Source organism: Cannabis sativa, chromosome 2 (assembly GCF_029168945.1).
Source record: "Cannabis sativa cultivar Pink pepper isolate KNU-18-1 chromosome 2, ASM2916894v1, whole genome shotgun sequence".
In the NCBI taxonomy this organism is placed as follows: Eukaryota; Viridiplantae; Streptophyta; class Magnoliopsida; order Rosales; family Cannabaceae; genus Cannabis; species Cannabis sativa.
Window position 1 is genome coordinate 89,718,416 of NC_083602.1, and position 24,975 is coordinate 89,743,390.

The 24,975-nt window shown below is 29.2% G+C and overlaps 3 protein-coding genes across 7 annotated transcripts; all 3 read left to right on the top strand.

Annotated features, from left to right (window-relative positions):
- The first annotated feature begins 946 nt into the window (after positions 1-946).
- On the top strand, positions 947-4,649 carry LOC115720519 (B3 domain-containing transcription factor VRN1-like). The gene is made up of 4 exons (XM_030649666.2): positions 947-2,133; positions 3,080-3,392; positions 3,484-3,626; positions 4,111-4,649. Exons 1-4 carry the CDS (start codon positions 2,074-2,076, stop codon positions 4,438-4,440), a joined length of 846 nt encoding a protein of 281 aa, XP_030505526.2. The 5' UTR covers positions 947-2,073; the 3' UTR covers positions 4,441-4,649.
- A 1,211-nt stretch (positions 4,650-5,860) lies between these two features.
- Positions 5,861-8,157, top strand: LOC133035165 (uncharacterized). Of its 3 annotated transcripts, XR_009686448.1 has the most exons (5): positions 5,869-6,310; positions 6,509-6,668; positions 6,831-6,970; positions 7,061-7,167; positions 7,445-7,677. XR_009686448.1 is itself a non-coding variant. In XM_061110991.1 (4 exons), exons 2-4 carry the CDS (start codon positions 6,782-6,784, stop codon positions 8,023-8,025), a joined length of 468 nt encoding a protein of 155 aa, XP_060966974.1. In that variant the 5' UTR covers positions 5,861-6,310; positions 6,509-6,781; the 3' UTR covers positions 8,026-8,157. The 3 variants fall into 3 exon arrangements, 2 of the variants coding, with proteins under 2 accessions (XP_060966974.1, XP_060966975.1); XM_061110991.1 differs by lacking the exon at positions 7,445-7,677 and adding an exon at positions 7,854-8,157 and having other exon boundaries at positions 5,861-6,310; positions 6,509-6,970; XM_061110992.1 differs by having other exon boundaries at positions 6,509-6,970.
- A 5,177-nt stretch (positions 8,158-13,334) lies between these two features.
- LOC115719299 (serine/threonine-protein kinase GRIK2) lies at positions 13,335-18,342 on the top strand. Of its 3 annotated transcripts, none has more exons than XM_030648280.2 (13): positions 13,335-13,731; positions 14,319-14,523; positions 14,712-15,103; positions 15,530-15,604; positions 15,686-15,730; positions 16,006-16,080; positions 16,365-16,452; positions 16,562-16,686; positions 17,035-17,130; positions 17,316-17,382; positions 17,588-17,703; positions 17,797-17,875; positions 17,981-18,342. In XM_030648280.2, the coding sequence occupies exons 3-13, from the start codon at positions 14,780-14,782 to the stop codon at positions 18,127-18,129; spliced, it is 1,239 nt and encodes a 412-aa protein (XP_030504140.1). In that variant the 5' UTR covers positions 13,335-13,731; positions 14,319-14,523; positions 14,712-14,779; the 3' UTR covers positions 18,130-18,342. The 3 variants fall into 3 exon arrangements, with proteins under 3 accessions (XP_030504140.1, XP_030504139.1, XP_030504141.1); XM_030648279.2 differs by having other exon boundaries at positions 13,381-13,731; positions 14,296-14,523; XM_030648281.2 differs by lacking the exon at positions 14,319-14,523 and having other exon boundaries at positions 13,381-13,731.
- The last annotated feature ends 6,633 nt before the right edge of the window (positions 18,343-24,975 follow it).

Here is a 24,975-nt window from a genome sequence, read left to right on the forward strand (position 1 = left end):
TCAGTATTAGCTACCCTAGTTAGCTTTTTGTTTTTTTTTTAAAAAAAAAAATTAAAAAGAATTTTTGTCAGCTGAATTATAATTTTTGTAGAATTTTGTTCCATAAATTATTTTTTGTTGTAAAATATTTCTTCTGAATTATATAAATCGTATATATATAAAATATAATAGTTTAAACACCTTAAGTAAGTTATCTAAAATCCAATTTATTTTCATGAAAGATACAAACAATAACTGTACTTGTATAAATATCGAGGTCACCATCACCAAACCCTCCACACTCACGTTTCTCTCTATATATGTTGGAATTTTGAACCAAAATATCTGCAGCTTTTGGAATTAGCAGTAGGGTTTTCTAGGGTTAGGGTTTCTATAATTTTCTTCTCTTTTCTTTCTCTTCAACTCAAATGGCAGCAAGTGTTTTATGGGTTTATAATATTTATTTTCTTCTTCTTCTTGCTATAGCCGCACACAAGTTCTAGGGTTAGGGTTCTTAAATTTTTCTTCTTCTCTTCTAAATATGGCAGCAACATATATATATATATATATATATGTGTATATATATATATGTTCTTATTAGAAAGCAATAGCTAATTAATTCTGATCAGCTCCTCCAAGGCTCCTGTAAGTTCCCAAGCTTTTGTCCGTTTTTCTCTAAATATATAAATATATATATATAAATTCTTTTTGTGTTTGAATATATATAACACTTGTGTATATATATTGTTAACATTTCTGAGTTTAAATATATATGACAGTATTGTAGCCCTTGTAACGTACATGCATCTAAATTATAATATGGTTTCTGAGTTATAGATAAATATACATTTTTCATTTTGGTATATATATAACTTTATTTCATCTTGTTCTTTTGATCTTTCTTTTTTTTCCTTTTTCTCTTCATTTTTTTCTCATTTATTATTTTTTTTTTTAGAGAGAGAGGGAGAGAGAAAGACAGATTGATCTTTATTAATCTTGGTTTTATTTGATCATTATTTTAAAATATATGGAAAGTTTTAATGGAACTAATAATAATTAGGTGCTTTTCTTGGGCATTGTATTCTTTTTAGGTCTTAATTAAATATTTTTATTAATTATGAGGCAAAAATATATAACATGTGTATTAATTGGTTAATTATAGAGGATGAGTTTTTTCTCAGTTTGGTATTGTGTTTTATGATATAATTTTTTTTTACATAAATTAACATAAATATTAATGAACTTACAAATTAACATAAATATTAATACCCTCTTTTTAGTCAAAAAGACAAAATTATAAAATGAGACTTTATGATGAGATGAGATCATCCCTGTTCAACTTGCACCCCTCTGTAGTTTCTCATCCTCTTTTTTCTTTTTTAAGGAAATTAATGTGTTTTTTTAGCATAAATTAATTTCATTTTGAATAATTATTAAGGATATTTATATATATGCAGTCTGCATTTACATAAATTGATTTATTTCCAAAATAAATATACAAGTTTCTACCACAATAAAATGTGGGACCATGGTTTGGCCCATGAGTCATTTTTGTTAATATTTTTTTTCTTTTTTGTTTATATATATATTTATGAACGATAGCAGTGTATTCATTTTTGTTAATTAGTGTAATGAATTTATTTTTTTTTTTTTTACTATTTTAGTTTGACATGTGCCAATAAATTTACAGCTAGCTGGCTGGCATAAGTTAATTTTGTGCATATTTTATTTATACATAATTAACTTAATTTATATATTATAATTAGCTCTCTCTGTTTTTGCTTCTATTTTGTTTTTGCTCTACTTTATAATTATAAGATTTAGGATATTGAATATTGAATATTGCTACTCCATTGAAATCTCTCATTGGTAAGTAATTATAATATCATATATAATTTCTCCTCTTCTTCTTTTTTTGGCTGAATATTTAGCCTATCACTATATTATTTGATCACTTCTAATTGATTATGTGTTGAAATCATTTTGTGGGATTTATTTATTTAATTTAATTTAATTTGAGACTTTTCAGTATTATTTTGCAATGTTGATTATGTTTGTTTTTGATTATTTCTTCTGCAGTTGTTAAAAGAATCCATGGCAAGTACTAAATTTTTCAAAATTATCACTGAAAAAACTATTGAACAAAATATGATGGTAAGTTTTTTCTTTTTTCAATCTGAAAAATAATATTACATAAATATATTGTGTTAATTTCTTAGTGTTAGATCAAAGCAATGTTAATTTAGTAGTACTTAATCTATGTTATTGTTAGCTAGCTTAGTTGGTTAATTATCTCATAATATATATACCACTTATTTAGAGTTATAAAAACTAAATGTTAACATATTAAACAAAATATATATATGATAGTAAGTTTTCTATTTTTTTCTGTTTGAAAAATATTATTTTGATAGCACAAACTTATATGAGAAATAATCAAGCAAATCAAAACTAAAAAAATTAAGTTCAAAACTTGAAAATAAAAGAGACAAAGGTTTTATCCTAGTTGGATCGGTCAAACAAAGAACCTACTTCCAGTTACTTCCCCAATTTGAATTATTCCACTAATCATTGGTTACATTGCTTGAAATTATGTAGTATGAAAATATAGCATAGGAGCTTAGTAAATTGTTAGTAACATGTATAGAGGTAGCCTCTAAATAAATATATAATTGTCTATAAATTAATGGATATGAAATGAGATAATACTTTAGATTATTTTGGGAGATTTGTCATTTCTCAAAAGAGGACTATTTACTAACAAAACCCCTCGAAAACTCAGCTCGAGCTTTTCTTCTGAGAACACTAATCTTGAACTTCGATCAGATTTTCTGAACTCTCGCACTCACACTTCCCTTTCTTATGTTCGATCTTATTATTTTGAACAACATTTACTAAAGTGATTACCAATATTCCTTAAATAGAAACTAACTAACCCTAGCTAGGTGCACTCTAACTCTCATAACACAAATGTAACTAACTTAACAAGTTTCTAACGGTTAAATTGTTTGATATTGTTTTCTGTTAATATGTTACGTACTCTTACATAAATTAATGAGAATCTTAGTATTTTTCCTTGTTATATATACGTACATTGCAGCATATTCCAGTTAAGTTTCAGAGAATTCATGGCGAAGAATTATCAAAAGAAATATTAGTAAATATTCCATGTGGTTCAAAATGGAAAATAGGGTTGGCTTGTATTGATGGGCAACTTTATCTACAAGAGGGATGGCCTGAATTTTTTAAGCACTATAATATATTGTATGGCTATCTAATATTTTTTAAATATTTGGGTAATTCTACATTTGAAGCTTCAATATTTAATTACACAACTATGGAGATTGATTACCCTAAACCACCACCAATCCACCAAACAATGTCCAAAGAAAAAGGCCAATCATCAAAGCAAGGTTAGGAAAATATGTAAATTAATTTTCTCTTGTTTTTTTTAGGGATTTTTAGTGCTAATTTGTGTATTTATTTTCCTATTTTATTTAAAAGGAGAAAGAAAAAGTAGAACACTTGATAGAATTAAATCAATGGAAAAGTTTGAAGCTTTGGATAAAGCTAAAGGTTTTGTGAACAAACCTTTCTTCAAAGTTCTAATGCAACCATCTTATGTCACACCGAAGAATCCTCGCTTGGTGAGCTTTTCTTTCTCTATTAATTAATTATAAATTTTAAATAAAGTGTCGTGTTTTCAAATTTCATATCTTGAAAATATATATATAAAGAGAATAAAGTATAAAAAATTATAAATTTTATGAGTTTTTATACTTTCTTTGCAAAAACATGGTTTTTTTTAAAAAAAAAAATATTTTATCGAAATTTTCTGAAAAATATGAAAAAATTAGGTAAGGATAATCATGTACCCTTAGGGTAACTATTTACCATAAGGAAAAGTTACTTTATACTATTTTTTTAATATTTCTTAAAAATTTTAAATTTTTTTTAATTGAATAACTGTTAAAAAAACCACATTTTTACAACTTTATACTTTAAAAATTATAAAAATGAGAATTTCCCAAATATGTATTGTAGATTTGTAAAAATGTAAATATTTTTGTTATTTTTGAGTATTATGAAATAATTGTTTGCGTTAATTCTCATATCGGTTTTTTCTTTCAGAGGATTCCAGCATTCTTTGCAACGGATTATCTAAAAAGTAAAAGTAGTTCAAAAATAGAGCTTAGGATTCCAAGTGGAAAAAGTTGGTGTGTGAAATTTACACATCATAAGCTTAAGAATGAAACAACAGCTAGATTTTGTGGTGGATGGAGAACCTTCGTTGAGGAAAATAGGTTGGTCGTAGGTGATGTTTGCGTCTTCGCTCTAACTAATCACAACAAACCTATATTCGATGTCACCATTCACCGTGCGAACCAAGATGATGATGACGATGGTGGTGATGGTGATAGTGATAGTGACGGTGATGATGATACATGCTTTATTTTTTGATATACGTTATTGGAAATATAATATAGTAGTTTTTTATTTTTATTTCAGATTTATGTAAGACTTTTTATTGCATATGTAAGTTTTAATTTGTAGGTATTTTAATGGTCTAGCAAATATTATTGTGAAATGCATGGTTGTGTTGGTCTAAGATCGTTTCCAAGTTTGTAAATGGGAAAGCTTAATTAGTTTCAAAAGCATTGTAAGATATTGATTAGATTGTCCTTTTTGTTATGATCTTTTCTATGGTGTTGATAAATATTATCTTAAAGAATTAATCTATGTGTCTTGTTGACTTTCTAATTATATGCTTTGTGCACATTAATTGTATCTTAGGAAAGATTTTTTTTAAGGTGTGAAAGAAATTTTCAATATAAGTTAATTTGCCAAGAGAAATCTCCCAATTTTTTTGGAAAAAAAAATATTACAATTTATGGTAATTTCAATTATTTACAAATATATATAATTAAGTACCCAATCAACAGGTCCCCGTCACTAAAATTGTACATTTGGATTAAGTTTTTTGACACAACACGAAACCAACACGAGTACAAGTAACGTGAGTATGGCACGATACGAAAGAATATTGGCTTGGACCCAACACGACACGAATAAATATAGGCCCAGACACAACACGAATAATATAAGTTTAAGCACGACACGGAAAGCACGAAAGCATGACACAAAAACACGAATTTATTCTCACGGAAGCACGACATAAAATACATATTCAAATCAATAAAATAATTTTTTATTTAATAATTCATCTACTATTTCATATAAAATTATTTTATTTAAATATATTTTTATTTAGTAATTCATCTACTCTTTTTCATATAAAAATAGGATACAAACATAATTTCTTATTGAGATTATATTGATTTATTTTTTTTTTTGCTGAAAGAGATTATGTTGAACATTATGTACAACTTTACGTGAAAATTTAGTAATAGACTACAATTATGGTGATATTAATTTGATTATTAAACATGTAATTGTAGCTTTTTTTTGTCATTTTGAAGCTAATTTTAACTGAAACAATCTATTTGTATTTTAAAATATAGAAATTAATTTGAAAAGTAAAAAAAAATAGCAATTTTTAAAGGCCCGTTTAGGCCCATTTAATAAATATGGATCGGTCATTTCATAAAAAATGGACTGGCCTGAACAATTGTAAAGATTATAGAAGTTCTACAATGTATCTTTATATATTAAAAGTGCCTATCTAACGGCAATTCTTGGTTTAACGGCAATTCTTGGTTTAACGTTTTTTTTTTATTTTGTTAATTTTTTGATTCTTAACGTGAGTTTACTTACGTTTTTTTGGGTTTTTTTAATTTTTTGATTCCGTTAAAGTTAACGTGAGTTTACTTATCAACAATCAACAAAATAACAAATAAATATATTTAATCAAATTAAAATAAAGGAAGATTACCTATACAGTTACATATCCTTTAAAATCCCTTAAATCCCTCCTAAAAACTCTCTTCATAGAAACGAACCCCATTGGAAACGAACCCCAAACCCTTCTTATAGCTGAATATTTTCTAAAATTATATTTCCCTTTTAAAAAAAAATCCATCGCCTCCCTCTACCTGACGAACCAACAGATCCTCGGAGTATCAACCTCCAGTCGCAGATCGTTGAAACTAACAGCCCGACGAACCAAAGCTTCGTCTCACTTTCCCTCTCTCTCTCGTGTTATCTTCAGCAAAAATGCTCCGCTGTATGTGCGTGGATCAATCAACCATCTGGATGGCCAGCCTTTCGTGGTCGGTATTCGTTCTCTTCACGATTGTGGTTCCTGGCATTTCCCATTTTGTCCTCGCTTGTTCCACCTGTGATAGCAAGCACGATAGCCATACAGCTCAAGGTGAGTTTTTCTTTTTATCTTCATCTTTTTCTTTTCTTTTCTTTTCTTTTTTATCAAATTGATTTATATTTACTTATTTGTTTGTTTTCAAAACTACAATTGTTCTACCGAATTACCATATGTTTTTCTTTATTAGTACTGTTTTGGTTATAGTAACTAAGAATATTTACAAATTACATCATTCTTTACATTTGCCAGGTGGGAGAGTTGGTCCTACTTTCAATCAAAATATATCAACTTGTTTGATTTAGGCCAATTGCATTGCATCATCAACCATTAAGAGTCATTGCATTGTATTTCGAGCGGTCTCCAATTGATTCATTTTTAATCCGACGGCTGAGAATTGTTTGGTTTGGAGGTCTGTGTGGGCCCATTTGGACTGTTTAATTTTGTCTCTTTCTCCAAACTTACTCACTATTTATATTTGTATATATATCTCTGTTTCTAAGTCTCTCTGTTATATTTGCACATATGAGTGAGAATAATTCATTTCTTTTGTCTCCTAATTTATTAAGCTCAGAAATATTAGAAGAAGATGATGATGTTTTTTCAACTGGTTACTTAGAAGATGCCTTGTTTGAATTCACTAAAAAATCAAAGAGAAGACGTTTATTGGTTTATACTGATCATAATCATCATCATGAAAATCTTCTCTCTAAGGTACTAATTATAATTATACTTCATTTTTATTATTATTATTATATAATTAATCAATTAATCTCAACTTGAGTTTTTATTTATTTTTCACAGAGTTACTTGGACTCATCAGCAGCATCATCATCATCATCAATATCTAATTGGGAAATTATGTCATCTCATGATCACGAGAATAATTTCAATTTTATGACTAATAATTGGTGAGTTTATTATTTATACAATATGCATTATTATTTGGAGAATTATTTTATATATTATTTTTTTAATTTTTTTTTTCAAATTTAGTTGCTATATAGATCCTGGTATTTTGGTTGCAATTTAAGTTAATCTGTTGATTCTTATATATATTTTCGTAAAAATATATAAAAAAAATTACTTTAAATATAAAAATAAAAAAACCTCCTATTATTATATATATATATTTAATTTTGTATAATAACATATTAATTATGTTTCTAATTTTGGTAATCATCTCAGGTAAGATAATTTTAAACAGAGAGGAGATGAAAACAATATCATCAATATTAGAAGAAGAAAAATCATCACTTGATTCATCTTCATCTTATTATTCTTATAATAAATTATTAGAGGGTTGTAGAGGGCTGAAATGATCAAATAAAACTGATGCTTCTTTCAATTTGTATTGTCGATTTGATAACTTTATTATCTGTTGTTCTTACTAATTTAAGATCATAATTATAAACTTCAAATTATTATATATATTTATATTTCCTATAATTTTGTTTTTCCCTTTCATTTATTCTTTTGCAATTTACCAAGTAACCCTAATATGATAATAATAAGCACCCTTTTGTCTTAATTTTTTTGTTTATGTTTTGATTGGACATTGTATATTCTAAATTCCTGCATATTTTATAATTTTCAGCATTAAAATAGATATGGATGTTGATATAGATCACTATATTATTCTTGGCCTACCAGCTGAGGATGGTGCTAATAAGCTTACAGAGATATTAAAGGTGTATACCTGTAACCAGATAAATTACCTGATAAGTTTTGTATTAGTCATTGTTCTTATTGTCCATATTCTGATATAAAACTTTCATTACTTGCACTACATTATTAATTTTAATTAAAATTGGACTCTGCATTATGTTATCTTGTACAGTTCTATTCTTTCGTAAAACAGAGACTTCAAAGTCTAAAGGACCACATGAGTTAAATTTGCATTTGGCTTTGATTGTTAATTAAAGTATTAGTATATATCTTTTATATTGTTGCATAGCACTTAAAGATTATTAAGAATTACACAAAATGCAAAACTAATGAGTAAAGAAACTAAATTATTCAAACTAATACGCTGAATGATTTTAATCAAAGATTCGACTGCAAAAAAAATATATATCATTAAAACTGTATATATATTTATGTAATAATGAATTTGTGAACCAAATTATCATAAAGTATTTCATGATTTCAATTTTAACATTATTTAATGATATTTATTTTATTTTATAAATAATCTTTTACTTTATTTTGGAATATGAACTGCATATATGACAAGACTCAATACTTTTATTTAAAATTTTTTGCTTAAAGTCTTTGAAATTAATAAGTTTTTCGAAATTTACAATTTTATTCTAATATTTAAAATTCTAAACTCAACCTAGAAGAAAAACTAAGTGTATAACTAGATATATACGTACATTGTACGTAACTTTATGCTAGTAGATTAAAAGGATTTTAAGGTGTTGTTAAGTTGTAAAAATAGTTCGGTGTAATACAATGATCCTGATTTCTAAAAAAAAAATAGTATGTAACTATTATTTATAAAATTATAACATAAATTTGCAAATTTTTGTTAATAGAGAAAAAAAAAATTGTGTAATTACGATTATAGCCCAATAATATATTTTTATATTGTTTTCAACATTTTGTATTTTTGGTATTTTTACAAATATGTAGACATTTTAAAAAATTCAGCTACACAATTTTAGGCCCAAATGAGTTGAGAGCTTAAGTGGGCTGGAGAAATTTCTTATAGGCTTTTTGAAATGGATAACCATAATGACAATAAAGAGAATAATTATTTGAGAAACAAGCCAGTTTTGTAAAATGACAATATATTTTGATAGAACATTCACAATCTTAAATTATTAGTAGTATCTTTTTATAAAATGACTTAATTGTATCTTATAAGTTGTTAGGCAGAGATTTTTAACATTATTGTCATTTGTCCCATATAGTGATTATTACATTACTTGACAATGACAAATAATAACATTTTGAAATAATATTTAATTCTTCTACTAGAAATCAAAATATAAAATCCATGGCCAATATTGAAAGTGATCCTCTACTAATGCATAGAAGAATTTTGTCAAAATAAATAATTAAAATAATACACATAAAAAAATCATAACCCAAACATGATTTTAGGAGAATCTCAACACTAGATACCCAATAGAATATATCCAAGTACATAAAACACAATCATAAAGGGAAATTTGATTTTCTATGCTTAGAAAATCAAAAAATTTGATTTTTAAACCAAAAATTTAAAACCTAAAAAAACTATTCCTTTTTTTTCAAAACCCCAAAAATACCCCCCTCATTATTCTCAACCATCTCTCTCTCTTCCTCCTTTCTCTCTCAAAGCAATCCCACCCGAAACCCAACTAAGAAAGCACCAAAACGCCGATCGACCACCACCCACGGTGAACCACCGCACCCACGGTAGACCGCACCCACCCACCCTAGATCGCACCCACCCACTCTTGACCGCCCCCACCCACTTCCTGCGATTTTCTCTGAAACTTTTTTTTTTTTTTTTTTGCGATTTGAGAGAGGAAGAAGACAAAGGTCCGATGGTCGGACCTTGGGGTCCGATGGTCGGACCCATCGGACCCCAAGGTCCGACCATCGGACCTTTGAAATTTTTTTTTTTTTTTTTTTTTTTTTGCGATTAGGGAGAGAGAGGAAGAAAGGGTCGATGGTCGGACCTTCGGGTCCGATGGGTCCGATGGTCGGACCCATCGGACCGAAGGTCCGGCCCGGCTTTAATTTTTTTTTTTTTTTTTTCGCGATTTGAGAGAGAGGGAAGAGAGAGGTCCGATGGTCGGACCTTGGGGTCCGATGGGTCCGATTGGTCGGACCCCATCGGACCCCATGGTCCGACCATCGGACCTGGGGTGTGGGATTATTGGGACCGGCTAGATAGAGAGAGAAAGAGAGATAGTTTTAGTTTGGGGGTATTTTTGGGGTTTTGAAAAAAAAGGTATAGTTTTTTTAGGGTTTTAATTATTGGTTTAAAAATCAAATTTTTTGATTTTCTAAGCATAGAAAATCAAATTTCCCATCATAAATCCCATCCCAATATTAATCTCAGTGTTTTCCTGTCTAAATTGGAACTATAATTACACTAGTGTGTGGAATCCATGTAAAACTCATAAAAAATCAAAAGATTATGAGTGTACACATATAAAATATTTGTGGTATCCCTTAGTTCTCATGGTGTTATATAGCTTCCAAATGTCAACATGAATAAGATCAAAACAACTTTAAGTAATATTAAAATTAAAAATGAATGTCAACTTTTTTTGTTTGGCATAATGATAAATGGAACAATAAAATAGAGAATTTGAATTGGCATGAAATGGCTTTATTCAAAGGATAAGTCTTTATACAAGAGGGATGACTCAATCTATAATACCATACAGTGTCATCAGTGACTTTGAAATTAGAAATGGAAGAAAAAATAGAAACACTTTACTTATTATTGATCTGATTACAATGCATGTAATACAAGTTGCCAATTTTCCTACCCATCCCAATCACCTTGGTCTTCAAAGTGTCTTGGATGACACAGTTTTCATGAGAAAATGAGAAAGTGCAATCAGCTGTAGCTGTTAGAGAATTAACAGATAACAAATTGCACTTGAAATTAGGCACATAAAGGACATTTTTAAGAATTAGATTAGGTGTTAAAACAATTATTCCAAGGCAAGATATTTTAGTATGCAAAGCATTAGGTAAGAGAACATTTTTTAGATTAGGATCACTATGAGTAGTTTTAAACAAGGAAATATCAGGGCACACATGATGTGTGTAGCCCCTGTATCTATGATCCAACTATCTTTAGGAACAAAAGAATTTTTACCAGAAAAATGAAAAATCCCAGGTTGTTCATTAGAGGTACTGGGAGCACTGTTGTTGCTTGTCTCACTGGTTTTCTTAGCAAGTAATGCCATAAGCTTCTGACATTGCACATTGGAGAGGCTAGAAACTAGGGCTCTCTCCAGTGGCATTTCCTCTGATTTTCCTTCATCAGTACCAGAGAAATTCACACCATCAGACTTTCTTGGAGGTCCCTTGGCATCAAGATTGGGAAATCTTCCATGAAGTTTGTGACTAGAGGGATATCCATTGAGTTTGTAACATCTTTCAATCAAGTGTCCATTCATGTCACTGTGAGTACAATTGTACTTTGATCGAAAAGGTTGAACAGCTCCAGCAAACTATCCAACATTGCTCGATGTAGATTTATCTAAGTCAGATGATTTGTTAAATCTACTACTTAATCCTCTTTGCCTCACTTCTTGAACCACAACAACATAAGCCTTATTCACACTTGGAAGAGGATCACGCATCAAGATTTGAAATCTAACAAAGTTGTACGAATCATTCAAACCAACTAAGAATTCCAACAATCTATCTTCTTCCTAATATTCTTGAATAATTCTCATTGCACCACAAGTACAAACATGTTGTGGTCTATATTCTCTAATCTGATCCCACAAAGCCGTCAATCAAGTATAGTAGGTAGTAACAGAGTTCGATCCTTGAGTAAGACTCTACATAGTCTTTTTAGCTTGAAAGATTCGAGGAACATTTTTCTCATTGAATCTCTCATGTAGCTCTATCCAGATTTTAGCAGCATTGTCAAGATACATTATGCTATTTGCGATCTCATCAGAGATAGCATGAAGTATCCAGGAAATGACAGTGCTATTGCATCTACACTAGCTATCATAGTCTTCATAATCCTCATCAGGTTGAGGAAGCTTTTCATTGACAAAATTAATCTTGTTTTGAGCAACTAGAGAAATCAACATTGCTCTTCTCCAAGTACTGCAATTCTCAATGCCTTTGAGAATTTTTGGAATAAGAACAATACCTGGATTGACACCATTGGAAAGAAAGTATGGATTCGAAAGATCACTATTAACATTAGTGGATCGAGAATTCTCTCCAAGAACAGAGAACATGTTTGAGTCATTAGAGTTATTTTCAGATTCACGATTAGCAAGAGTATGAACTCCTCCTCATGCTTGAGTTCCTCCACCTCGCGCCATGATTCACCAACAACAAACCAGAACCAGAATCAAGAAAAAGAGCTTGCTAGCTCTGATACCATATTAGCTCGAATGAGCTTGAAACAGAGTAAGAAAGAAAGAGAGAAAGAAAGGAAGAGAGAAATGAATTAACAGAATTGTATTCATAAAAAACTAAATTGATACAAAGTGTTTATCATCTTATTTATACCAGTTGAGATTACAAGAGAAACAAATACACTAATCAACTAACTAACTGTGAGCTAACATCCTAACTAACTTTCTAACTAACTAATCAATTCATTAATCAAATTTAATAAAAGAGTTTAGACAGTAAATAATTCAAAAATAACTATGTAATTATTATAGTAATTCTATAATTTTATACGTAGACTATATTTTAATATACATAATATTTTTAGATATAAGTTGACAATTACATATAAATTCTCGTAATTTTATTTAACAAACTAGTTAGCAATTATTACATAAAATTTTAATATTATTTAGTAATTGATATACAAAATATTCCAATAAAAAGATTAATATATATATAAGATAGAGGAAGAAAACTTGGATTGCTTCTACCAAGAAAGTCAAAGGTGAGAATAACATAATTTTTACACTTTGTTAGGAGTTATGAAAATTGAAAAACAAAATTGAAATTCTTTAATTACTACAAAATGTTACATAATTAAGAAAATACGCAAATTTAATAATTACCTTAAATTACACTTAAATAGTTAAATTCAATAACCGACTCAACTTCTTCTTTTTTTTTTTTTTTTGAAAGATGAACTTTGCACTTTTTTTTTTTTTTCTCTTTTTTACAAATTATTGTATTTTTAATTTTTTTTCCTTATATTTTTCTTTTGAAAACATAATACAAAGTAGCAATAATGTGAAAATAACATTAGTTAAACAATGTAAAAAAAAACATTAAAAATATTATAGATTCATATTTTTGCAATTTTTTTATCCTTTTTAGATATTTATAAAATAATAATAATAAACTATGATACATTTATAAATTCAATTTTAATTTTTTATTTGAAAAAAAGATCACATTTTAAATTTCTTTTAGCAAAAATATATAATTATAATATTTGACATGAAAACACTTGATTGAAAGCCTTTAATACTAAGCTCGCTCAAAAAGAGTAGGAGAACACCATTGGCCACACCACACCTTACCTTCTCCAAATTTCTCAACCAATCTAGGGTTTCGAATCCACCCCCAATTTCGCCTCCTTCTTTATCGGAATTAGGTTACGCTTCTATTTTCCACCAATCCCCTTTTTCAATTTTATATATAAAAACCTTGTTTTGCCCTCTATCTCACTTTTTATTCCTTAACAAATTATCTCTCTTTCTCGCCGGCGTCGGCGACATGCCGATGATGCAATTCTTTTCCGGCTAGATTCTCCGCTGCATCGAGACTGAGATCGGACCTTTCATCCATACAGTACGGTAAGGAGACATTGACTTCCCTATCGATTTATGTAATTTATTCAATAAAAGTGTCTCATTTATTTATTTATAATAATTTGTTTGAATTTTGATCCAGAAAGTTCGTTTTCCTGGATTAGATAGATTTTCTTTTTGAGAGAAATTTCGTGCTTATTCTGTGAAAACCGATTTTTTTCTTTCTATTTTTTGTTTTTGAAAAGCTGTTTGGATAGCTGGAAATCGAGGGAGAAAGTTTTCTAGGATTTCTTGGTAGTTCGGTAGTCTAAAATCACTTTGAACGAGTGATTTTTGTTTTCTATTTCTCCATATGTAAGACGAGTTTTTGATGAGAATTTACCAATTTTTTTTTATTTCTAAAAAAATAAAAATAAATTATTATCGTTGTCAGTCGTGATTGATGGCGTCTGCTTTTTCCTTCCTCCTAGACGTGTCCTTTTTTATGAAATTTCCTAATTTTCTAGGGTTTGGTACAATCTTATAATATTGATATTATAATATTGATCCTAATTTTCTAGGGTTTGGTACAATCTTATATTTTTAATATTATTCTCCTCTCAATAATAGGGTGAGTCCTGTACTTAATACAGGACAAGGTCAACTTATTGTTGGTTGGAGGGTTCTTGGATTTGTACCTGAGTTGGATGACCTTAATTGGATTCATCACAATGCTGGGTTTGAAAAGTACAGATGGGTTTATTCGTACGAGCTCTTTTTCCCATTTGGCTGAATGGCATCCACTGGAATAGCAAAGCTCATTCGGGCTCCAGGCCCCTTCTCCTCCTGTAAAATCAGGTTTTGATTTCTTTGGACAATGTTTATGTATGCACTTTTGCGTTGAAGAATCTAGAAACTTGTATTGTCATATTGTCGTAGTTGAAGTTTTTGATGGGAGTTTTGAAGGTTGATTACTTGATTTGTTTTTTGTTAGGTAGTTTCTTTGTTGGGATTTTGAGAGAAATTACTTTTGTGCTCTTTTACAGGTTTTTAAATTGAAGTATTTTGCAGTTGGAAGTTCTAATTACTAACCACCGAAAACACCAAGTTTCTCATGTTGAGTAAGAGTTGTTCTATTGCTAAAATGATGGGTTGCTGTAGTTGTTTTGGCTTCACCAGAAAGCGTAAACCAGCCAAGCCTTCTTCTGGCTTTAATAATCGCCTTTCACAAGAGTTATTATTGGAAGGAGGAGGAGATACGGAAGATGATGATAATTGTTCATCAAATGACGATTTAATTAACAGCGACCATTGTGAAGAGAGTGAGCCACAAACTCGCACCAAACGTTCAGAAGATATCCTTCACATTAGGGCAGAGAATGGAATGATTTGCAGGCAATGCCCTGTCAAGGAAACCCATAGACTTGTTCGAGCAGAGGTAAATGAAATTCAATTGCTACAGTTACATACTTGGGGCTGTAGATTATTACTGCAAAAGCTGCGTGCAGTGATTATTATTATGTATGTGTCAATAGTGGAATAGTTTGGCTCTTAAGTTTTGTATTGTGTTTAAGGAATAAATCTCCATGCTTTACAGTTTATTGCAGCTTAATATCACTTACAATGCGTAGGCAATTAGTCACATGTTTGAGGGGCGAGATTAAATTTAACTAATATTTTTACTTGGTTGTTCATCATGTGTCTTAATTAGTAACTTATAGTGTACTACTGTTTCCTTGGCTGTCATGAAAGTTTGGATGTTTAGTGTATACTATGATCCCTTTGGACTTGCATGCATTATTGGTTTTCCTTAGCCCCTCAGGACTTGAGTGATGATATCTGATTTTTTCTGAACATTCTCCAGGACGAATATGGGAATAAGACAATCAATGAATATGTCCGCGAGTGTAAGATTGGTGCCGGTAGCTACGGGAAAGTGGTAAGTATAGAATGCACAAATTATTTCATCCTTCTTCTTACTGAGATCTTTAACATTTTCTGGCCTTAATGTGCTCTGCAGGTTCTTTATCGAAGCCGCGTTGATGGAAAGCATTATGCAATCAAGGTATACTTCTTTGTCTTGATATATGGAATTCATACATTTTTTTTTTCATTAATGTTATGTAGGTAATAGTTGTTAACAATCATATTCTATTTATTTTTTTTTTAAAAAAAATAATATCTGAATTGCTATAACAACTTGAACTTATAAACGAATTAAATTGCTCTTCTGCATGTTATTGTTTGTGCATATTTGATTGAACTTCGAGATTTGTGTCAAACTAAGAAAATCTGATCTTATCCTAATCTAACCTTTTTTTTTCTTCCTCCTGTATGAAGGCCTTTCATAAGTCTCATTTGTTGAAACTGCGAGTTGCACCATCAGAGACAGCTATGACTGATGTCTATCGTGAGGTAACAAGTCTTGCCTTACTCTTAACTTGGGGAACATCTTTTGCAATATCTTTTAGTGAATAATTTCGCATCCTATTGTCCAATTTCACAATCAACTGGAGTTTGCATTCTTTGCTTTTCCTTTTTCTGCTGTGTTCTTACATATATCTAATTAACAGAGCATAGAGAAATAGCGCAATGATTGATTTGATGTTATTTTTTTCTTCTAATATCTTTGGTGGATGTGGGTTCATAAATTTATAAAGTTGGGTGTCCACTAAGTGGTATTAACCCTTTTTTTACAGGTCCTAATCATGAAGATGCTGAACCATCCCAATATAGTCAATCTTGTCGAAGTCATTGATGATCCAGAAACTGATCACTTTTATATGGGTATCTTTCTACCTTCAGTAATATGTTAAAATATTTTTATACAACAAGCTTTCTGTAAGATCTCTTACAAGGTACCCGTTGGGTAACCTTTTATTTTTTCTTATCCCAGTTCTCGAGTATGTTGAAGGCAAATGGGTATGTGAGGGTTCTGGTCCAGCTTCTGGCTTAGGAGAAAGTACTGCTAGGAAGTATTTGCGGGACATAGTTTCAGGGCTAATGTACCTTCATGATCATGTATGAATGTTAAAGTTCGGCTACTAAGCTTTATATCTATGATTGCGTGAATCTTACCCCTTCATATTTTTGTGTGCATTCCTAATTATGCATCATTAGGCTTCTTTACATTTTTCTGCTTGTACTAGTTTTGGACCAAGCACATCACATGTGAATATCTGGATATCTTGATACTTCGGTTTCTCTTATATAGACTGATAGGGATAAATGACACAGTTTTGTACATTCGGAATTTGGAGTATTAGTAATGTGCCCCATGTGCTTCCTTAATATGAGCTCTTTTACTTTCAATCATATGAAGTGATCACTTGGTATTGATATTGTGGTGCTTGTTTTTCTTTGAAACAGAAAATAGTTCATGGTGATATTAAACCTGATAATTTACTGGTTACACGTCATGGTACAGTGAAGATAGGAGACTTCAGTGTTAGCCAAGTTTTTGAGGTAATTGGGCTGTTGGGATCTTTGCCACTTTTTTCTAAGTATTTCAATGCATTAAATTTATCTTTTGAGAGATGTCATGCATAGTTTTTATAACATGCAATTGTCCAGTTCGATCATCAAGTTTCTATGGACATTCTTTGCTCAAAAGAATATTGGATATCAACCTCTTTCATTCTTTTTTTCAGGATGATAATGATGAGCTACGGCGATCTCCCGGGACTCCTGTTTTTACTGCACCAGAATGTTGTCTAGGTAAATAATTTATTTATTTGTCTAAGTAAAGAAAAAATTCCCAGGTCAATTGGACTAGAAATTTCGGGGTAAACTGATTTTAACTGGAAATTGTTAGTGGATATTGTTGAATCATATTTAAATGAGGTAGCGACAACCCCAATTTAGTTAAAAGCGATAATTTTTTTGGTATGTAAATTTACTAGGCCTCGGTTTTTTTATGTAGGTGTGACTTATAGAGGTAGAGCAGCGGACACATGGGCCGTAGGCATCACCTTATACTGTATGATTTTGGGGCAATACCCGTTTCTCGGAGAGACACTACAAGATACATACGAGAAGGTATGTTTCAGACACTCACACACTGCTGATCTTATATCCTTTGCTCTGTGTTTCCTCTTAACATCTTGTAATACATTATGTTCTCCTTTTCAGATTGTTAATAACCCTATAATACTTCCCGATGATATGAACCCAGAATTGAAGAATTTAATAGAAGGGATTCTTTGCAAAGGTCAGCGAGATTTCAAGAATTGTTTAGTATTCCAATCTTGGTTATGGCTACTAGGTGTTTTTTTTTCTTTAAATAAGATATATATATCGAAATTTTCTTGTGCAGACCCATTACAAAGGTTGAGTCTTGAAGCTATTGCAGAACATCCATGGGTAATCGGAGACCACGGACCGCTCCCTCAGTACTTATGTTGGTGCAAACGAAAGAGACCACAAGAAGAGTTTGATGGGAACAAAGATGATATAGTTTCATAATATTAGTAACCCATACTGACTAAATTATTTTAGGTTGGTTTTGTTTCTGTACAGTTCATCATATTCCTATTTATTTGCCTTTATTTAAATCTTATTAGCAAAAACTGGTGATTGTCTGTCTTGGATTTATATTTTTTATTTTTATTTTTGGCAAATTTTCTTGGTTTCCATTTGTACCTTTTGGTGTTCTTATTCTATTTTTTTTTGACAGTATCTTCCTTGCCTTTGTAACACATTTAAATTTGGTTTCTGGGTTCAATAAATATACACATATATATATATATATATAAATATAATATATATATTCAATTGAAAGATTCAATTATTGTTTTCCTGGTTTATGTAAGCACATTTTAACACGTCTTCTTTTGTGTTTCTTCATATGGTATCCACTTTGATGTCTTTGGTATTCCTTTCTAATCCTTTATTTTGCTTATCTTTATAAATGAACATATATATACATACATTGTTTGGAACAAAATCATACACATCTTGTTATTGTATGTGGATTTTATTTCAGGGTAATTTTATAGTAGTCTTTCAAAGTACACCTTTAAAAGGGTTTTTTTTGGAATAAGATATGTTAAAAAGCATCCTGGTACCTTTCTCGTGGATGTAACTATTCGTGCAATTAAATATTGAGTTTTTAAGACACAATTTTTAAAAGATGTTAGTTGTCCTTGGTGCTAAATATAATGTTCTTTGGAATACCCTCAAAGGGATTTTGTTTGTGTATTTCTTATGTCAGTATTTAAAATAATTTTTTAGTTTAATTTTTTTTTGTTTGTGTACGTTATAATCATTTAGTAGTATTTGTAAATTTTTCAAATAATTTATTTACGTGTTGAACATAAGTTTCAAATGTTTTGTTGTAATTTTTTTTTTATGTTTGTTTTTTGTATTGTTAATTATTTATAATTTTATAAAAATTTACAATTTTTCTTAATTAAGGTGTAATATGTCACAGATAGAGAGATGTATACTAAAAGAATTCTTTAAGGGGTGTACAATACAAAACATTCCAACTGTGAGCCACGTGGCACCATAGGATGGGATTCTTCTTGTCTTTCTCAAATGTTTCTTTGGCTATGCTACTTTACCAAGTAGAGTCCCTAACCTATTAGCCCTACCATAATGTCCTAGTAAGAATTCCCCTATTGACACTTTGACATATAAAAACAAAGAGATTGTAGTTCTTATGTTGAGCACTAATTAGTGATCATTATTTTTGGTAATCTTGACTATTAATTTTAAAATATATGAAAAGCTCTAACCGTACAATTAAAGAGTAATAAACCTAATTAAGTAATTAGGTGCTTTTCTTTTGCTTTTTACCATAGGACAGCAGCCAAAAAAGATTTGGGCATTATTATCAGGAAGAATAACATGTGCACTTAGTTAGATGATGATGATGCCCCTATGCAAAATGACAAAATTCATACCCCTATTTTTAGTCAAAATTATGGAAATGGGACTTTTTTTTTGAAGGTTGACATTTGCATAATCATCCTCTATTTTAAGCATAATTGCACATGTGATCTCTATATTGCTAATTTCTAATTTTAAGGGTTATTTTCACTTTTTTATAATTTTTAAGGTATAAGATTGTAAAAATATAACTTTGTTTCTAAAAAAAATATATATTATGTCATATTTTTGCATATATAGTTAAAAAAAATTATAAAATCTGTAATTTTTTCTAATTTTAATTTAATAAAATGGGATTTATTGATATTGCAAATATTTATATATTATAAGTAGGTGAAGGTAGACATAGATGCAAACTAAATTAAAATCCCAACACTCATGCATTTTCTCAAACTTAATCATTTCAACAAATTTTACCCATGGTGACATTATTATTATTATTATTATTATTATTATTATTATTATTATTATTATTATTATTATTATTTTAAGTTTTTTTAAATATATAAATAAAAATTTAATGAAGGGTGGCTTTATATGGTTTTGTAAGCTCATAATTCATGTTAATTAATAATCCTATGAAATAATGGACTCTTCTCACGTGATAGCCTTAAATTGTAGAGAAGACTTTGTTATTATTATTATTTGAATGAAGAAAAAAAAAACTTTAACTAAATGATAATAGTGTCAGTTATATAATAGTGTCATTGTCTCTTGAGAACCATTATAATTTTGTTAGATTTTGTGTGTAGTTTCTTCAAATAAAAAGATCTCTAATCGAATTTTTAGGAAAGCTAGTAGTCACCGAAAAGGATTTCTAGAAGACTAGCTTGTCCATCTGGAAGAAGTCTTGTAAAAAGCTAGTTGTCATCTGAAAAGGAGTTCCAGAAGACTAGTTGTTTCCTCCAGAAAAAGATTCTTGATAATTTGTTCTAGTAGGCTTTGTGCCTATTCAGGACGTTTTTCCAAATTGCGCTTCATCAGTTTGGGACGTCTATCTTGGAAGCGCGATACATGTCCAGAGAGAGCTCGATGCCAAGAGCTGACTTGGAGATCTCATAGTAAGGAACCAGTTAAGTGGGTTAAGTCTTATCAGAATTAACTACTTAGTTATTTGAAGATATTGTCTTTGGAATTCATGTAATCGATCTATAAATACAACCATTCTATTAATTTGAGACAATGCGAAATATCAGAAGTAGAGTACGCAAGTTCTTTGAGAGAGAGATTTGATTGAGAGCTAGAGAGAGAGGTACAAAGAAAATAGAGGATTGGGGGTCTTGGTTTTGTAAAGGAGAAACTTCTGTAGATGAAGAAGCTTCTCAAGAAAGAGTGTTAGAGAGAAAATATCTTGAGAGAATTTAAATAGAGAAACTCTCTCAACTGTATTGTACATGTGTTCTTCCTAGAGCAACGCCATAGATTACATCGATATAACGAACTTGAACAGTATAATTCTTAGTGTTGACTTTACGGTTTTCTTGCATTGTTTGTTTTTGATTTTATCGTCTCTATTATATTCTTTTATTCTTCTAATTTTTGTTTGTTTGGTTAATTTTGTCAATTACTAACTATTTGTTGATTCATTTTAAGTTAGTTTGATTGCACAAAAATTAAAATTTCCCACATATATATATTTATATATAGAGAGGCAAGGCCGGCCCTGAAACAAACATAGGGAAAAAAAAAATTTGGGCCCTTATGTTAGAAAAAATGTGATAGTTTTTAAAATCGGTAAAAAAAAATGTATAATTCTAAAAGAAGAAAAAAAAAAATTGGGCTCCTGGGCTGGGTGGACCCTAGGCACAGGCCTAGCCTGCCTATGCCCAGGGTCGGGCCTGTATAGAGGCCATGTTTGGAACTTAGGATAATTTGGGATTGAACAAAATAATCCTAAGCTATGTTTGGTAGTGTAGTTTTGAGTTAGGATGCGATTGGATAATTATCCTTTCACATTTTGCCCACGAGCTTGGGACTATTTTAACCCGTTAAAAGAATAACCACTTGAGGCTAGCTCAAGTGGCCATAGGAGGGTGCGTGTGTGTTGGAGGTCCTGAATTCGAGTGCCAACTTATGCATGATTGTAATATATAAACGCTTAAATCAAAAAAAAAAAAAAGGAAAACCCGTTAAAAGAATGGGTTAATTTAGTGGAAGGCGTTTTTTTAATATATAATATTTATTTTATTTAAAAATTAATTTTAAAATTTTGAAAATAATATTATATTTACTTTAAAAAAAATCAAAAAAAAAAAATTATTTACGTATTTTTTTTTTTGAATGTATTCTTATTTTTATTACATATTATTTAATTTCAAATAGTATTTTTTATTTATAAGAAAAATTAAGGTAAATACCATTTTAGACCCTGTATTTTTCAAAAGTTACCGATTGAATTCTCTATTTTGTTATATGACAAAATGGATATTGTATTTTCTAAAATAATAAAAATAAGATCATGAACTTACTTTTTGACAACTTTTTATTTAATATAACCAACTTGAAGACAATTTTTAATACGAATAAATACAGAAATATAAACAGTTTTTTCATAGCACTTTTAGATCGAATTATAATTAAATTTTATTTTGACAAAAAATTAATTCAGGGTCCTATTTGTACCATTTTAGAAAATACAAGGTCTATTTTGTCATTTAACAAAACATAAGGTCCAATTAGTAACTTTTGCAAAACCCAAGGTCTAAAATAGTATTTATTCAAAAAACTATTATAAACTTATTTAAAAATATTTTAGGCTAATTAGAATTTTTGCCCCCTGAACAATTACATGTACCAAATCATGCTCCTGAACTTTTAAGGTCGTTAAAAATGCCCTCTGAACTATTAAGATTGTTAGATTTAAGGACTTTTATCTAATTTCATTCAATTTTATTATTTCAGTGATTATTTATATACTAAACCATGCTCCCCAGACTTTGATATCTACCAAATTATGCCCCTCGAACTTTAATATGTACTAAATCATGCCCCTTGAACTTTCATTCATATTAGACTTTTTTTACTAAAATTAGAAAAAAGTCCTTAACTCTAACAATCTCAATAGTTAAGGGGGCATTTTTAACAACCTTAAAAGTTCAGGGAGCATAATTTGGTACATGTCAAAGTTCAGGGGCACAATCCTGATAAATATATATATATTTTTTTGAAAAATATACTATGTTATTAAAATGATTTTTCTGTCACTGTCTAGTAATTAATTATGTTAATTAATGATGCTTATCATGTGGTATTAATGTGGCCTTACATAGAGCTAAGTTGTCATTGCCACACATTGATGCTAATTAAATAAGTTCGTATTACTAAAATTACATATATAGGTATGACATTAAAAAAAAATATATATATGAAAAATTGGAAAATAAAAAAAAATAAAAAAAAGAAGAAGCATTTTTTGCTACTAATAACATAATAAAATAGTCACTCTATCTAGTTATTATAAAAAATGATAGAATTATTTATTTATTATTTTTTAAAAAAAATATATAAAAATATGTTTTTTTTTTTTCTAAAAAAAGCAAATATATATTTTGTTAACCGATTACTTTTTTAGGGCAGTAATTACTTTAGACTTAGAGAGAGTGGTGGCATCCATGCACGAGACTAGAGAGTAGATTTACACTACGAGGAGTGCTACTGTCAATCTCCTGTTAAAACCTCTTAATCAATCTTCACGCTCAAAAATACATGTCAGAATATTTTTTTTTTCACGGGGGTGTTCGTTATGCTTACAACATCATCCTTGTAAAATTTTGAAAATTTTCAAATAGCTTACAGTGTCAAAAATACGTTTTGAAGTTTTTTGAACGCGCGTGGTAAACTGGAATATCAGGAACTCTGTTTTCAGTACTGTAAATTATTCAAAAATATTTAAAATACGAGTTTGTAATTAGCATTCCTCTTTACACTATTTCAGAACCTAAACAGATAGAGAAACATGTAAAACAAGTACAACACTTGGATTTTCTGACACAACTTTCACTCACCTAGCTACCTACCTACCTATATTTGATCATTTTCACACACTATTATGTTATCTACTCTTTATCCATGTATCACAACATTTCTAACCTATACAATAAATTTGGTGTCATATTTATCACTAAATTTGATGTCAAAAACTCTTTTGGCTCAAACTACAACACTAAAATTTACACTAAAAAATATACTTTAACATTAAATAATGTATATATACACAAATCAACTATAAAATATTAATAAGAAAAAAATGTAACTGCTACAATATTACTGTATATATGCAGTGTACTGTGAATACACTTATTTTCAAAAAAAAAATATATATATATGCAGTGTACTGTAGCTAAATCTCATATATAATGATGAAATTGTACTACCTTAGAGTGATATTTCTACTATAACCTCAAATTTGAAGTCTCATTGGAATGACTCTAAATAAGTATAACTGTTGATTATAATATTTTATTATAATTTTTTTAGTTAATTTTCATGCTCAAAATTATATTTTATAATTTTTTTTATAATATTATTCGTTATAGTTAAAATATTATCTCTATAATTTTTTGAATTTTTTTAAATAATTTATAATATCATAATATTGTTCCTGATATTCTACTTTACCGTGTGTGTTCAAAAAACTTCAAACGTATTTTCGACACAATAAATTATTCGAAATTTTTTAGTTCAGTAGGGTCTTCTTTAGGGTGGGCCTCTTAATTTTTTAGTCACAGCATAAATTTTTTGTAACTAAATGTGACTTTTAGTCACAACAAAAAGTTACTTATGACTAAACTATAATATTTAGATACAAGTTGTCACTAATTTAATTTTAGTCACAACAAATTGTGATTTTTATGACTAACACCTTTAATTACGGGTCTATTAGTCACAACATAGAAATGATAATTTATAATTAGTTATAAAATTTTCACTTCCAGTCATAAATTTTGTTGTAATTAAAAATAATTTTTTTATATTAAAAGTGAGGTAAAATAAAAAAAAAAAAAAAATTGAATTTTAATACTTTTATTATCCTCTAAAAAAATCAGTTAAATTAATTTTAGACATTGACATATCAAACTAAACACAGTCATCTAAAATATTAATACTAAAATTTATAATTATCCATTCTTAAACACCAAGTGGTTATTTTTAATCTTTAACACTTGGTACTTAATTGAGATTAATTAAGAATAATTTCATTATACCAAGAGATTTAAAGCTCAAACTTTGATTTTGTCCCAATTCCCAATTCCTTTAGTTAACTTTTGATATTAATTATTTATTAATAACATTTAAAGTGAATTTTGTTAGGCTATAAAAGGACATGTATTATAGGTTGAGCAACAAATTATAATCTTAAAAAAGATATATTTATTTTATACACACATACATCACATGAGATATATATTTGATATATCA

Bases quoted from the DNA above. Each gene is read 5' to 3' on its own strand.
- LOC133035165 (XM_061110991.1), top strand. From the start codon at position 6,782: ATGAGTGAGAATAATTCATTTCTTTTGTCTCCTAATTTATTAAGCTCA. The intron at 6,971-7,060 runs GTACTAATTATA...TATTTTTCACAG, and splicing joins ATGAAAATCTTCTCTCTAAG to AGTTACTTGGACTCATCAGC. The intron at 7,168-7,853 runs GTGAGTTTATTA...TATAATTTTCAG, and splicing joins AATTTTATGACTAATAATTG to CATTAAAATAGATATGGATG.
- LOC115719299 (XM_030648280.2), top strand. From the start codon at position 14,780: ATGTTGAGTAAGAGTTGTTCTATTGCTAAAATGATGGGTTGCTGTAGT. The intron at 16,687-17,034 runs GTATGAATGTTA...TCTTTGAAACAG, and splicing joins TAATGTACCTTCATGATCAT to AAAATAGTTCATGGTGATAT. The intron at 17,131-17,315 runs GTAATTGGGCTG...TCTTTTTTTCAG, and splicing joins GTGTTAGCCAAGTTTTTGAG to GATGATAATGATGAGCTACG.
- LOC115720519 (XM_030649666.2), top strand. From the start codon at position 2,074: ATGGCAAGTACTAAATTTTTCAAAATTATCACTGAAAAAACTATTGAA. The intron at 2,134-3,079 runs GTAAGTTTTTTC...CGTACATTGCAG, and splicing joins CTATTGAACAAAATATGATG to CATATTCCAGTTAAGTTTCA. The intron at 3,627-4,110 runs GTGAGCTTTTCT...TTTTTCTTTCAG, and splicing joins CACCGAAGAATCCTCGCTTG to AGGATTCCAGCATTCTTTGC.